The 16,652-nt window shown below is 41.6% G+C and overlaps 1 protein-coding gene across 1 annotated transcript in view; it reads left to right on the forward strand.

Annotated features, from left to right (window-relative positions):
- DNAH1 (dynein axonemal heavy chain 1) overlaps positions 1–16,652 on the forward strand; it is a 691,978-nt gene that overhangs the window by 645,712 nt on the left and 29,614 nt on the right. The window contains exon 69 of the mRNA XM_053721084.1: positions 11,455–11,613. Coding sequence (XP_053577059.1) covers positions 11,455–11,613 — 159 coding nt within the window. The remainder of the gene's footprint in view (positions 1–11,454; positions 11,614–16,652) is intronic.

The raw sequence follows: 16,652 nt of genomic DNA on the forward strand, positions 1-16,652 counted from the left end.
GTTCAGCTTTTTACTTTAAACTCATAATACGAGCACAACCTGACACGTGCAAAAAGCTTACTTCTAGGGCAGTTAACACTTGAGTGTTATATATATATATATATATATATATATATATATATATGTGTGTATTTATGTGTTTATATGTATATAAATACATATATTAAATACATATATACACATATAAACACATATATGCAAATATATATATATATATATATATATATATAGAAAAATAAAGATTGCACTCACAGGTCTTTCTTCAACTTAAGTACAAGTACTTTAATGTGGAACGTTTTCGGGGATGTAGTCCCCTTCATCAGCATACAACAGTGATCAAATGCAAAACTTTTATAGTGTTAGCAAACAAACAAACCTCTTACCTAAACTGCGCCAATCTTACGTAAATGGAACACAACTTGCGTTCCACTGAATAACCAAAACCGGAAGTATCAGTATGTCACATCCGGCCATACGAGTAATGTGAAAAATTACTTGTTAGTAACAACGTTGTTTTTGTATTCATAGTGCACAATATTAAAAGATAAACTTGTGTAGCATGCCTACAGCATAGTTCCATCTTATCCCCATATTGCGGGGTGAAACATCATAAGTGATTTAATCAGATTGGTTATTGCCCTGTGTGTATCTCCTAATTAAACATAATAAAAACATAAAAGAAACATAAAGACTATATTGTAGCAGAATATTACAACCTAAATTCCCTGTATAATAAAGTACAGGGTATATCCCTATAATGTACAAACCTAGCTGTTCAATGTAAGCTAACTGTCACAATGTAATAATTAGCTCAGTGATTACCTTCTATCTAAGCCTCTGCAGACTGCCCCCTTATTTCAGTTCTTTTGACAGACTTGCATTTTAGCCAATCAGTGATGGCTCATAAATAACTCCACGGGAGTGAGCACAATGTTATCTATATGGCACACACGAACTAGCGCTGTCTAGCTGTGTTTTTTTTTTTTTTTTAATGCACTGAAATAAGAGACGGCCTTCAAGGTCCTAGAAATTAGCATATGAGTCTGCCTAGATTTAGCTTCCAACAAAGAATACCAAGAGAACAAAGCAAATTTGATGATAAACATAAATTGGAAACTTTTTTAAAATTGCATACCCTATCTGAATCATGAAAGTTTAATTTTGGCTAGACTGCCCCTTTAATAATGTGTTTAACTCTGTTTTTATTGTAAATATTTAAAATTCCAATGTTCATCAGAAGAAAATGTATACATTTTATATTACACAATGGTGTACACAATATACTGTGCACAGCTAGTAATGACATATAAATCTGTATATATCTATTGTTGTATATATTTGTATAGGTATAAAGGTATAGATATATATTTTAAAAAAATACATACAGGAGAGAGTAAGAGAGAACATTGGAATGTAAAATATTCATAACTACTTTCCGGTTTAGCTCTATTTCTTACGTGTTGTCTGGTTCATTGAAGTCTATGGGGAGAAAAAGTTAACACGGTCGCTGTTAACAACTAGTTTTAAAGGGGCACTTTTAGAAAACAAAGTCAAATATTTTAAAAAAGAACAACTTAATTAGCACTGTTGCAATATATAGGTTTTTAAAATGTTGTAGCTTAACTGGTTAATATTAAGATTGAACTTGCAGTGTTGTCATTCCTGTTGTGACCGTGAGCTGTATGATATTGTTCCTGCCTCACACAGTTTATTATTTTTCTATGCTCCTTAACCAGCTTTACTTGTATAGAGCTACCAGGCACCACTGGCTGTAATAGTACTAGTTGTGAACAATATACAGCACACAGCAATGAGGGAAACAGTTCTGTTTACATTCACAGAAATAAAGTGTAGGGTTACACTTAACCCTTTAAGGACACAGCTTTCAGTTTGCTCAATTGTTTTATGACGGAAAAATTCCGTCATATGTCCTTAAGTGGTTAAAATGAATGATAGATGTGCTCTGTAGTTGATTACAATTCCTGCACAGCCTGGGTTACCTTGGCAACAAACTAGTCTCTACAGTGAGGGCAGCTGAACCTTACATTACTTACATTGCTCCAGTACCATTTGTATTAGCTGCCTAAACTAACAGTGGTGCCTGTTGTATACAATATATTGTGCACAGCTAGTAATGACACAGCCAGTGGTGCCTGTTGTACACAATATACTGTGTACATAATATACTGTGCACAGCTAGTACTGCCACAGCCAGTGATGTCTGGTGTACACAATATACTGTGCACAGCTTGTACTGCCACAGCCAGTGGTGCCTGGTGTACACAATATACTGTGCACAGCTAGTACTGCCACAGCCAGTGGTGCCTGGTGTACACAATATACTGTGCACAGCTAGTACTGTGACAGCCAGTGGTGCCTGGTGTACACAATATACTGTGCACAGCTAGTACTGCCACAGCCAGTGGTGCCTGGTGTACACAATATACTGTGCACAGCTAGTACTGCCACAGCCAGTGGGGCCTGGTGTACACAATATACTTTGCACAACTAGTACTGCTACAGCCAGTAGTGCCTGGTGTACACAATATACTGTGCACAACTAGTACTGCCACAGCCAGTGGTGCCTGGTGTATACAATATACTTTGTACAGCTAGTACTGACACAGTTAGTGGTGCCTGGTGTACACAATAATACTGTGCACAGCTAGTACTGCTACAGCCAGTGGTGCCTGGTGTACACAATATACTGTGTAAAGCTAGTACTGCCACAGCCAGTGGTGCCTGGTGTACACAATATACTGTGCACAGCTAGTATTGCTACAGCCAGTGGTACCTGGTGTACACAATATACTGTGCACAGCTAGTACTGACATAGCAAGTGGTGCCTGGTGTACATAATATACTGTGCACAGCTAGTACTGACACAGCTAGTGGTGCCTGGTGTGCACAATATACTGTGCACAGCTAGTAATGACACAGCCAGTGGTGCCTGGTGTACATAATATACTGTGCACAGCTAGTAATGACACAGCCAGTGGTGCATGGTGTACACAATATATTGTGCACAGCTAGTATTGCCACAGCCAGTGGGGCCTGGTGTACACAATATACAGTGCACAACTAGTACTGCTACAGCCAGTAGTGCCTGGTGTACACAATATACTGTGTACAGCTAGTACTGACACAGCCAGTGGTGCCTGGTATACACAATATACTGTGCACAGCTAGTAATGACACAGCTAGTGGTGCCTGGTCTAAATAATATACTGTGCACAGCTTGTACTGCCACTGGTAGTGGTGCCTTGTGTACACAATATACTGTGCACAGCTAGTAATGCCACAGCTAGTGGTGCCTGGTGTACACAATATACTATGTTCAGCTTGTACTGCCACAGCCAGTGGTGCCTGGTGTACACAATATACTGTGCACAGCTAGTACTGCCACAGCCAGTGGTGCCTGGTTTACACAATATACTGTGCACAGCTAGTACTGCCACAGCCAGTGGTGCCTGGTATACACAATATACTGTGCACAGCTAGTAATGACACAGCTAGTGGTGCCTGGTCTAAATAATATAATGTGCACAGCTATCACTGCCACAGCCAGTGGTGCCTGGTGTACACAATATACTGTGCACAACTACTACTGCTACAGCCAGTGGTGCCTGGTGTACACAATATACTGTGCACAGCTAGTACTGCCACAGCCAGTGGTGCCTGGTGTACACAATATACTGTGCACAGCTAGTACTGCCACAGCCAGTGGTGCCTGGTGTACACAATATATTGTGCATGGTTAGTGCTGCCACAGCCAGTGGTGTCTGGTGTACACAATATATTGTGCACAGCTAGTACTGACATAGCAAGTGGTGTCTGGTGTACACAATATACTGTGAATAGCTAGTACTGCCACAGCCAGTGGTGCCTGGTGTACACAATATACTGTGCACAACTAGTAATGACACAGCTAGTGGTGCCTGGTGTATACAATATACTGTGCACAGCTAGTACTGCTACAGCCAGTGGTGCCTGGTGTATACAATATACAGTGCACAGCTAGTGGTGTCTGGTGCACACAATGTACTGTGCACAACTAGTACTGCCACAGCCAGTGGTGCCTGGTGTACACAATATACTGTGCACAGCCAGTGGTGCCTGGTGTACACAATATACTATGCACAGCTTGTACTGCCACAGCCAGTGGTGCCTGGTGTACACAATATACTGTGCACAGCTAGTACTTCCACAGCCAGTGGTGCCTGGTGTACACAATATACTGTGCACAGCTAGTAATGACACAGATAGTGGTGCCTGGTGTATACAATATACTGTGCACAGCTAGTACTGCCACAGCCAGTGGTACCTGGTGTACACAATATACTATGCACAGCTTGTACTGCCACAGCCAGTGGTGCCTGGTGTACACAATATACTGTGCACAGCTAGTACTGCCACAGCCAGTGGTGCGTGTTTTACACAATATACTGTGTGCAGCTTGTACTGCCTCAGCCAGTGGTGCCAGGTGTACACAATATACTGTGCACAGCTAGTACTGACACAGCAAGAGGTGCCTGGTGTACACAATATACTGTGCACAGCTTGTACTGCCACAGTCAGTGGTGCCTGGTGTACACAATATACAGTGCACAGCTAGTAATGACACAGCCAGTGTTGCCTGGTGTACATAATATACTGTGCACAGCTAGTAATGACACAGCTAGTGGTGCCTGGTGTGCATAATATACTGTGTACAGCTAGTAATGACACAGCCAGTGGTGCCTGGTGTACACAATATACTATGCACAGCTAGTACTGCCACAGCCAGTGGTGCCTGGTGTACACAATATACTGTGCACAGTTAGTACTGCCACAGCCAGTGATGTCTGGTGTACACAATATTCTGTACACAGTTAGTGCTGCCACAGCCAGTGGTGCCTGGTTTACACAATATACTATGCACAGCTTGCACTGCCACAGCCAGTGGTGCCTGGTGTACACAATATAATGTGCACAGCTAGTACTGACACAGCCAGTGGTGCCTGGTGTACACAATATACTTTGCATAGCTAGTAATGACACAGCTAGTGGTGCCTGGTGTACACAATATACTGTGCACAGCTAGTAATGACACAGCTAGTGGTGCCTGGTGTGCATAATATACTGTGTACAGCTAGTAATGACACAGCCAGTGGTGCCTGGTGTACACAATATACTATGCACAGCTAGTACTGCCACAGCCAGTGGTGCCTGGTGTACACAATATACTGTGCACAGTTAGTACTGCCACAGCCAGTGATGTCTGGTGTACACAATATACTGTATACAGTTAGTGCTGCCACAGCCAGTGGCGTCTGGTGTACACAATATACTGTGCACAGCTAGTACTGCCACAGCCAGTGATGCCTGGTTTACACAATATACTATGCACAGCTTGTACTGCCACAGCCAGTGGTGCCTGGTGTACACAATATAATGTGCACAGCTAGTACTGACACAGCCAGTGGTGCCAGGTGTACACAATATACTGTGCACAGCTAGTACTGACACAGCAAGAGGTGCCTGGTGTACACAATATACTGTGCACAGCTTGTACTGCCACAGTCAGTGGTGCCTGGTGTACATAATATACTGTGCACAGCTAGTACTGCCACAGCCAGTGTCACAGCTATTAATGACACAGTCAGTGGTGCCTGGTGTACACAATATACTGTGCACTGCTAGTACTGCCACAGCCAGTGGTATCTGGTGTACACAATATACTATGCACAGCTTGTACTGCCACAGCCAGTGGTGCCTGGTGTACACAATATACTGTGCACAGCTAGTACTGCCACAGCCAGTGGTGCCTGGTGTACACAATGTACTGTGCACAGCTAGTACTGACACAGCCAGTGGTGCCTGTTGTACACAATATACTGTGCACAGCTTGTACTGCCACAGTCAGTGGTGCCTGGTGTACATAATATACTGTGCACAGCTAGTACTGCCACAGCCAGTGTCACAGCTATTAATGACACAGTCAGTGGTGCCTGGTGTACTCAATATACAGTGCACAGCTAGTAATGACACAGCCAGTGTTGCCTGGTGTACATAATATACTGTGCACAGCTTGTAATGACACAGCTAGTGGTGCCTGGTGTGCATAATATACTGTGTACAGCTAGTAATGACACAGCCAGTGGTGCCTGGTGTACACAATATACTATGCACAGCTAGTACTGCCACAGCCAGTGTCACAGCTATTAATGACACAGTCAGTGGTGCCTGGTGTACTCAATATACAGTGCACAGCTAGTAATGACACAGCCAGTGTTGCCTGGTGTACATAATATACTGTGCACAGCTAGTAATGACACAGCTAGTGGTGCCTGGTGTGCATAATATACTGTGTACCGCTAGTAATGACACAGCCAGTGGTGCCTGGTGTACACAATATACTATGCACAGCTAGTACTGCCACAGCCAGTGGTGCCTGGTGTACACAATATACTATGCACAGTTAGTACTGCCACAGCCAGTGATGTCTGGTGTACACAATATACTGTATACAGTTAGTGCTGCCACAGCCAGTGGCGTCTGGTGTACACAATATACTGTGCACAGCTAGTACTGCCACAGCCAGTGGTGCCTGGTTTACACAATATACTATGCACAGCTTGTACTGCCACAGCCAGTGGTGCCTGGTGTACACAATATAATGTGCACAGCTAGTACTGACACAGCCAGTGGTGCCAGGTGTACACAATATACTGTGCACAGCTAGTACTGACACAGCAAGAGGTGCCTGGTGTACACAATATACTGTGCACAGCTTGTACTGCCACAGTCAGTGGTGCCTGGTGTACATAATATACTGTGCACAGCTAGTACTGCCACAGCCAGTGTCACAGCTATTAATGACACAGTCAGTGGTGCCTGGTGTGCACAATATACTGTGCACTGCTAGTACTGCCACAGCCAGTGGTATCTGGTGTACACAATATACTATGCACAGCTTGTACTGCCACAGCCAGTGGTGCCTGGTGTACACAATATACTGTGCACAGCTAGTACTGCCACAGCCAGTGGTGCCTGGTGTACACAATGTACTGTGCACAGCTAGTACTGACACAGCCAGTGGTGCCTGTTGTACACAATATACTGTGCACAGCTTGTACTGCCACAGTCAGTGGTGCCTGGTGTACATAATATACTGTGCACAGCTAGTACTGCCACAGCCAGTGTCACAGCTATTAATGACACAGTCAGTGGTGCCTGGTGTACTCAATATACAGTGCACAGCTAGTAATGACACAGCCAGTGTTGCCTGGTGTACATAATATACTGTGCACAGCTTGTAATGACACAGCTAGTGGTGCCTGGTGTGCATAATATACTGTGTACAGCTAGTAATGACACAGCCAGTGGTGCCTGGTGTACACAATATACTATGCACAGCTAGTACTGCCACAGCCAGTGGTGCCTGGTGTACACAATATACTGTGCACAGTTAGTACTGCCACAGCCAGTGATGTCTGGTGTACACAATATACTGTATACAGTTAGTGCTGCCACAGCCAGTGGCGTCTGGTGTACACAATATACTGTGCACAGCTAGTACTGCCACAGCCAGTGGTGCCTGGTTTACACAATATACTATGCACAGCTTGTACTGCCACAGCCAGTGGTGCCTGGTGTACACAATATAATGTGCACATCTAGTACTGACACAGCCAGTGGTGCCTGGTGTACACAATATACTTTGCATAGCTAGTAATGACACAGCTAGTGGTGCCTGGTGTACACAATATACTGTGCACTGCTAGTACTGCCACAGCCAGTGGTATCTGGTGTACACAATATACTATGCACAGCTTGTACTGCCACAGCCAGAGGTGCCTGGTGTACACAATATACTGTGCACAGCTAGTACTGCCACAGCCAGTGGTGCCTGGTGTACACAATGTACTGTGCACAGCTAGTACTGACACAGCCAGTGGTGCCTGTTGTACACAATATATTGTGCACAGCTTGTACTGCCTCAGCCAGTGGTGCCTGGTGTACACAATATACTGTGCACAGCTAATACTGACACAGCAAGTGGTGCCTGGTGTACACAATGTACTCTGCACATTTAGTACTGTAACAGCCAGTGGCGCCTGGTGTACACAATATACTGTGCACAGCTAGTACTGCCACAGCCAGTGGTGCCTGGTCTTCATAATATACTGTACACAGCTATCACTGCCACAGCCAGTGGTACCTGGTGTACACAATATATTGTACACAGCTAGTACTTTCACAGCCATTGGTGCCTGGTGTACACAATATAATGTGCACAGCTAGTACTGCCACAGCCAGTGGTGCCTGGTGTACACAATATACTGTGCACAGCTAGTACTGCCACAGCCAGTGGTGCCTGGTGTACACAATATACTGTGCACAGCTAGTACTGACACAGCAAGTGGTGCCTGTTGTGTACACAATATACTGTGCACAACTAGTACTACCACAGCCAGTGGTGCCTGGTGTACACAATATACTGTGCACAACTAGTACTGCTATGGCCAGTGGTGCCTGGTGTACACAATATACTGTGCACAGCTAGTACTACCACAGCCAGTGGTGTCTGGTGTACTGTTTTAGCTACCACTCACTGCAGAAACTATTGTGTTGCTGTTAACCATATTCAGAAACAGAGGTGTAACTAGAAACCACAAGGCCCAGGTGCAAGAATCTAAGTACTGGGGCGGGTAAAGGCCCTATCTTGATCATGAAAGTTTTTTTTTTACTAGACTGTCCCCTTAAGCTGCAGAAATGTAACATTTTTAATACAGACCTTTTGAAGTCAATAGATCAGAGCCCCCCCCCCCCCCCATCTCACTTTAAAGGAAAGAGAAGCTTTAATAAATCTCCCGAAAAATTAGGGGATTGTGACAATCTGATTAAAATGGAAGCGTAGTAGTGATGAACAAGGCCAACTATATTAATGAGGTCTTGAGGCAGTTCAGAGATACTGATACATATTTGGTATTGCCTAAAACCCCTACAGAGCTTTTCACCAAAGAATTGTCTCACCTATTGGATGAGGTGGTGGAGGGTGGATTGATGGTCAATGATCTGGTGACCCCCATCTTCCATCACCTCCCAAAGGTGCACAAAAGTTTATCTGATAGAAAAGGGAGGCCTATAGTAGCAGGTATCGGATCACTAATGGAACCATTATCTAAGTGGGTTGATAATTACCTACAACCCCTAGTCCAATTACTTCCTAGCTACATTAGATATACTTCACATGGTCAAAAGCCCTGATTGTTAGAATTGTTAAGTTTTTACTGGAGCATAATTTGTTTATGTTCCAGGGACGCAACTACCTCCAGAGGCGTGGGACCGCTATGGGGGCTAAATTTTCCCCCTCCTATGCCAACCTGTTTATGGGTTGGTGGGAGCGGCCCCACGTCTATGGAGGTAGTATTGTCCATCCTGGTTACATTGTAAGCTATGCAAGATTTATAGATGATTTGCTGATGATATGGTCTTCTGACTCACAGACTTCTAGTGATTTTGTTACGACACTTAATTGTGGGACTACATTTCACTTGTGAATGGCAAAAACTCTAGATTAATTTTTTGGACATTACACTTTCAGGAGATATGAAAGGAGGTAAGATAATCGCTGCTCTCTACAGAAGTCTGTCAAGTGATTAAGAAAAAATTGCCAATATTGATGGGGGATAAGGGTTTGAGAAAAACTATAGAAAAATACTATGTTTGTATCCAAAAGAAATGTTACACTTGGTAACATTCTTGCTCCTAGCATGCTGAGAACTGAAAAGAACACTGGCAATTCAACGGGTCATGCAAGTGTGGGAGGAAATCATGTACATCATCACCTGAATATATTAACCACATTTAAGTCCCTGGTTACAGGGGAAGAGTTTCCAACCAAAGGGTGCATAAACTGTAAGAGTACCTTTGTAATATATATAATTGAATGCACAAAATGTAAAAAACAATACACAGGCAGAACAACGCAAGACGTAGGTAAACGCATTAGAGAACACTTATCATACATCTCTAGTGAAAGAGCTTGCTCTGCACTTTCTAAACATTTTATTGACATCCACCACAAGAATGTGACCACATTCAGATGGCAAGAACAGGTTAGAAGACCACCAAGGGGTGGAGACAGACTTCCTATTCTCTGCAGACAGGAGACCTATTGGATCTTCAGAACTCAGAGTTTATTACCTCAGGGCTTTAACTCTGAGTTCGATATAATCAACTTTTGGCAGAGATGAGGCTTGTCCTCACCCCCAGGTTCCCTTCACTGGTTTGACTTTTGACTTTGATCTGAGTAGGTGGACTTGACTTATATACCTTAAATATTTAAAGTGGTCTACGAGGATTATGGAATAATATTTTCCTGCATATTATCTTAATGTATGTTCCTAGTATACTTTAGTATTATAATATTTCCGATGTTAGCAATACTACTCTTTGATCTACTGTTAAGGGTAAAGGTGAGATTACGTTAGGTACCCATTTTGTTGTTCCTTTGCCCCTTATGTATGTACTTATAGATACATAAAGAGTATACTACATCCTCCTTTTTGATATCACATATACACAACTGAAGGGCATCTATGCGTACTTGGTTTACGGCTACAATGCTGTTATTACATTCCATGTGGGCATGTGCAAGTGCATATAAGTGTTTAGGCAGATGCTACTATATGTTTACGTCTACATCATGATAGAACACATATGCATGCACACACTTCACATGTTATTTGAGGAATAGATCACAAGCTGCTCTTTATAGCTAACCATTTATTTGAGTGCTGTTCTGTATTTTGTATAATGATAGTTATATTGTATGATGTTCCCTTCAACTATTATTGTTCCCTTCCAGAACCACAATATAGTGTAGCTTAAAGTATATTAGTCATATTGAACTAACACTAATATGAATTAATAGAATTGAATACTATTCATAAGATTAGAAATGTACAATTTTTTCAGAACTTGTTACGAGTCCAACCTTTACTCATCTATTGATCTGTTAAATATGCTTTTTTTAAGATGGGTATGTGTCCGTTTACATATAGGGTTACATTTTTGGTATACTTTGTTTTTATCCAATAAGGAAGTAGGGCATCCTGTGTAAATAGGCGCCCTTCACAACAGGCGTTTGTCTATGATTGCGGTCAACACGACCAAAAACGGTCAGACAGTATGTTACCTTTAATCCACTCTACATGTATCTGGTGTGGTTTTTAATGGAATAAAGTAGAAGAAAACTTTGTTTATATAAGCTTTGTTTGGAATCTCTTTATTTTTTGCTTATATATACATATAAAACCACTTTAGATCAATCTGTCAAATGGATGGATGGATAGATGATAGATAGATAGATAGATAGATAGATAGATAGATAGATAGATATTTTAGAAACTGTATACAACTGAATAAACCTATGTATTGTTTTTGTTTGTTTTTATTTCAATATAGACAGCAGACCTGGGTGCTGTATACAAAGATTCCGCCCCTTCTACCTCACTGATTTTCATCCTCTCTCCTGGTACTGATCCTGCGGCAGATCTCTACAAATTCGCAGAAGAGATGAAGTTTTCTAAGAAGCTTAGTGCTATCTCACTGGGACAAGGACAGGTCTGTTAAATACAACTAGCACTGAACCACCTCCCAGCACTCTGCTAACTAGAAGCTCTTTGTTTATTGCCAGGGCCGGACTGGGAATAAAAAGCAGCCCTGGAAACATATGAAGACCGGCCCTATTTTCCATTGAGTCGTTAGAATGCACATGCCCCATTTTTCTCAAAGGGCATTACTGGGATACTCCTCCCCACATTTCTTTTCAGAATTAAATTATATTACTTTGTATTAAATAAAGATTGATGTTATATAGCAAACCTACAACCCAATTGTATCAATTAATCACCCCGTTAAATTCTATTTGTCCAGCCATAGCTGCTGCAGCCCACCGGGAAATCTCCTGGTATCCTGGTAGGCCAATCTGGCCCTGTTTATTGCTTACACCCATTGTGCAGTGATCATCACCTCATAAGCTGCAGTCTATACATATCTACATACTTAGGGCTCGCTTCCATTGATAGATACTTTGCGATATGGGGGTTGGCGGATTAGGGGTTACTATATTAGTTATTGCGGTGTAGGGTTGCGTTTTAGAGGTAGATATTGCTCATGCATTAGGTGTTTGATTTGATTTTAACAGTGAGTGACGGGGAAAATATATGTGCCGCACTTGTATGCAGTGTCGTATATATGCGATCGAGTGTAGGGTAAGGTCAGGTTACCTCAGTAACCTAATAATGTTTTAGAAATCCGGCATCGGGTTGAATCGTTAATACAACGCTAACTTACACCTACACGAAAAGAGCGACTGCACACAAAGTGGAAACCTTTTCAATGGAAACCTGGTACTAAAACAGAGCCGTAAATTAATTTTAGCTGTCGGCCGCTGCGGTAGCTCTGTTTTTTTTATTTTATTTTTTATTTTTAGATTAGTTATTTTGGACAATTGAAAAAGAGCTGAATGCCCCTTTAAGGGCAATGCCCATACAAATGCCCCTTTAGGGTTTTTTTCTGTTAGGTTTTTTTTTTATTTTGCGAGGTTTGGTGGGTGAGGGGTTTTACTGTTAGGGGGAACTTCATTTTTTTTAAAGGTAAAAGAGCAATACCCTACAAAAGACCCTTTTAAGGGTCATTGGTAGTTTAGTATTAGATTAGGAGGGGCTTTTTATTTTCATAGGGATTAGGTTTAATTTTTTTATTTTTGATAATTTGGTTTATCATTTTATATAGTGTTAGACTTTTTAATTTTTTTGTAATTTTAGTTTAATTTAAACTTATTTTTTTATTTTTAAAGTAATGTTGGTTTTTTATTTAATTGTAATTTAGGATTATTTTAATTTATGTAATGGGGTTAATTTAGGAGGTGTTAGGTTAGGGGGCTTAGTGATTAGTTTTTTGCATTGTGTGGTTTGGCGTTTTAGGGGTTAGCAGATTTATTAGGTTAATTGTGATGTGGGTTAATGGCGGTTTAGGGGTTAATAGATTTATTAGGTTAATTGTGATGTGGGTGAATGGCGGATTAGGGGTTACTAGTTTAAACAGATACTTTGCAATATGGGGGCATGACGGATTAGGTGTTAATAGATTTTTTATAAGTTGTGATGTGGGGGGGTGGCAAATAGAGGGGTTTTGACGTGTTGGGTTGGATTTCAATGGGAAAAAAAGGTCTCATAATGCACCTTTTTCCAGTTTTACACCTAGTTGAGCTGGGTGTAATTTGTGTTACTGTATCGGCAGCCTCCGACAGTGTAGTAACGGTTTGCGTGGGCATTGGAAAACGGGTATTATTTAAAGATTAGGGACTTCTGATACTTTGTATGGGATACAATAATGTTTTCGGCAGCCCTAGACTGGTTGCCAAAATTGAGTTATAATGGGCCGTTCGAAGCAGTTGATAAAAGATATTGCTTCTGACAGCTTATTTATCGGTTTGCAAGTGTACGCAAACATAATTACGGCTCAATGGAAGAAATCTCTTTGTTTTCTGCAGCATTCAACCTCTGCTAAACAATACTTTCCCGCTGCTCCTCTGTTTATTAAACTATCTGCAAATATTCTGTGCTTTTTTACACAATATTATCTGCAACTACTCAACTGCATTGTATTAACCTGAACTACATTTGCCTTTATAACCAGCCTCCCTAACCACAAATAAACACAGCCACATTACCACCAATCACTCAGGCCTCCCTAACAACTAATAAACCTAGCCTTAACATTAATAATTAAAAAAATTAACTGTAGGTGCATAGTGCACAAGGGTCGTTCTTATATATCTCACAGGCACAACTAACCCTGAAACCCCCACCCTTCTCCTAAATGGGACCACTTAACAGCCAAGGAAATCTACTTCAACCATACACTAACCAAATATTACAAAATTAACCACCTAAAGTATCTGACCTGCTTTAATTATTGTTCCAGCATTTTCTATTTTCAGCCTTATCAGCAAGGTCTCCTTACATTCCGCTTAGTCACTATATAGCTTGGCCTGGTCCTATTTCCCCCTTGTTTATTGATTTATTTTTGGTATTTTTAATTACTAATCCAAACAGGATTACAAGGATATACAACACTTCCAAATTGGTGGTATGGGTAACAGTTCCCAAAGTAGATGGGGAAATTTCTACCTCAGCCAGGTAGACAACCGTTCCATTAGAAGATAGTACATCTTTTAAAGAACCAATAGATAAGAAGCTTGAAGGCTTTTATAGGTTGCCTTTTAAGATGACAGCATTTCTTTTTTTTTTTTACCCTGCTGTCAGTGTAGCTTTCTTGACTGCAGCTACTTGGTCATGTGTGCCAACTTCTTGGAGCTTGTATCTGAAGAGGCAACTTTTGAGGAGATCCAGGATTGTGTGAAGCTCCTTAAGACTGATATTATATTATTTTCTGATGCAGTAGTGGAATAGATACAAAACAATGGCAAGAGTGCTTCTATTGCTGTACTTGCCAGAGGCACTTTATAGCTAAAGTCTTAGGCCTAGATTTGGAGTTCGGCGGTAGCCGTCAAAACCAGCGTTAGAGGCTCCTAACGCTGGTTTTGGCCGCCCGCTGGTATTTGGAGTCAGTGATTAAAGGGTCTAACGCTCACTTTTCAGCCGCGACTTTTCCATACCGCAGATCCCCCTACGCCATTTGCGTATCCTATCTTTTCAATGGGATCTTCCTAACGCCGGTATTTAGAGTCGTTTCTGAAGTGAGCGTTAGAGCTCTAACGACAAAACTCCAGCCGCCTGAAAATAGCAGGAGTTAAGAGCTTTCTGGGCGAACGCCGGTTCATAAAGCTCTTAACTACTGTGCTCTAAAGTACACTAACACCCATAAACTACCTATGTACCCCTAAACCGAGCTCCCCCCACATCGCCGCCACTCGATTAAAATATTTTAACCCCTAATCTGCCGACTGCCACCTACGTTATACTTATGTACCCCTAATCTGCTGCCCCTAACCCCGCCGACCCCTGTATTACATTTATTAACCCCTAACCTGCCCCCCACAACGTCGCCGCCAGCTACTTAAAATAATTAACCCCTAATCTTCCGACCGCAAAGCGCCGCCACCTACGTTATCCCTATGTACCCCTAATCTGCTGCCCCTAACACCGCCGACCCCTATATTATATTTATTAACCCCTAATCTGCCCCCCTCAACGTCGCCGACACCTGTCTACACTTATTAACCCCTAATCTGCCGAGCGGACCGCACCGCTACTATAATAAAGTTATTAACCCCTAACCCGCCTCACTAACCCTATCATAAATAGTATTAACCCCTAATCTGCCCTCCCTAACATCGCCGACACCTACCTTCAATTATTAACCCCTAATCTGACGACCGGAGCTCATCGCTACTATAAAAAATGGATTAACCCCTAAAGCTAAGTCTAACCCTAACACTAACACCCCCCTAACTTAAATATAATTTACATCTAACGAAATAAATTAACTCTTATTAAATAAATGATTCCTATTTAAAGCTAAATACTTACCTGTAAAATAAATCCTAATATAGCTACAATATAAATTATAATTATATTATAGCTATTTTAGGATTAATATTTATTTTACAGGCAACTTTGTAATTATTTTAACCAGGTACAATAGCTATTAAATAGTTAAGAACTATTTAATAGTTACCTAGTTAAAATAATAACAAATTTACCTGTAAAATAAATCCTAACCTAAGATATAATTAAACCTAACACTACCCTATCAATACATTAATTAAATAAACTACCTACAATTACCTACAATTAACCTAACACTACACTATCAATAAATTAATTAAACACAATTCCTACAAATAAATACAATTAAATAAACTAGCTAAAGTACAAAAAATAAAAAAGAACTAAGTTACAAAAAATAAAAAAATATTTACAAACATAAGAAAAATATTACAACAATTTTAAACTAATTACACCTACTCTAAGCCCCCTAATAAAATAACAAAGCCCCCCAAAATAAAAAATTCCCTACCCTATTCTAAATTAAAAAAGTTACAAGCTCTTTTACCTTACCAGCCCTGAACAGGGCCCTTTGCGGGGCATGCCCCAAGAATTTCAGCTCTTTGGCCTGTAAAAAAAAACATACCATACCCCCCCCCCCCAACATTACAACCCACCACCCACATACCCCTAATCTAACCCAAACCCCCCTTAAAGAAACCTAACACTAAGCCCCTGAAGATCTTCCTACCTTGTCTTCACCATCCAGGTATCACCGATCCGTCCTGGCTCCAACATCTTCATCCAACCCAAGCAGGGGTTGGCGATCCATCATCCGGTGGCTGAAGAGGTCCAGAAGAGGCTCCAAAGTCTTCCTCCTATCCGGCAAGAAGAGGACATCCGGACCGGCAAACATCTTCTCCAAGCGGCATCTTCGATCTTCTTCATCCGGTGCGGAGCGGGTCCATCTTGAAGCAGGCGACGCGGATCCATCCTCTTCTTCCGTTGTCTCCCGACGAATGACGGTTCCTTTAAGGGACGTCATCCAAGATGGCGTCCCTCGAATTCCGATTGGCTGATAGGATTCTATCAGCCAATCGGAATTAAGGTAGGAATTTTCTGATTGGCTGATGGAATCAGCCAATC

This window comes from Bombina bombina, chromosome 7 (assembly GCF_027579735.1).
Source record: "Bombina bombina isolate aBomBom1 chromosome 7, aBomBom1.pri, whole genome shotgun sequence".
NCBI lineage: Eukaryota > Metazoa > Chordata > Amphibia > Anura > Bombinatoridae > Bombina > Bombina bombina.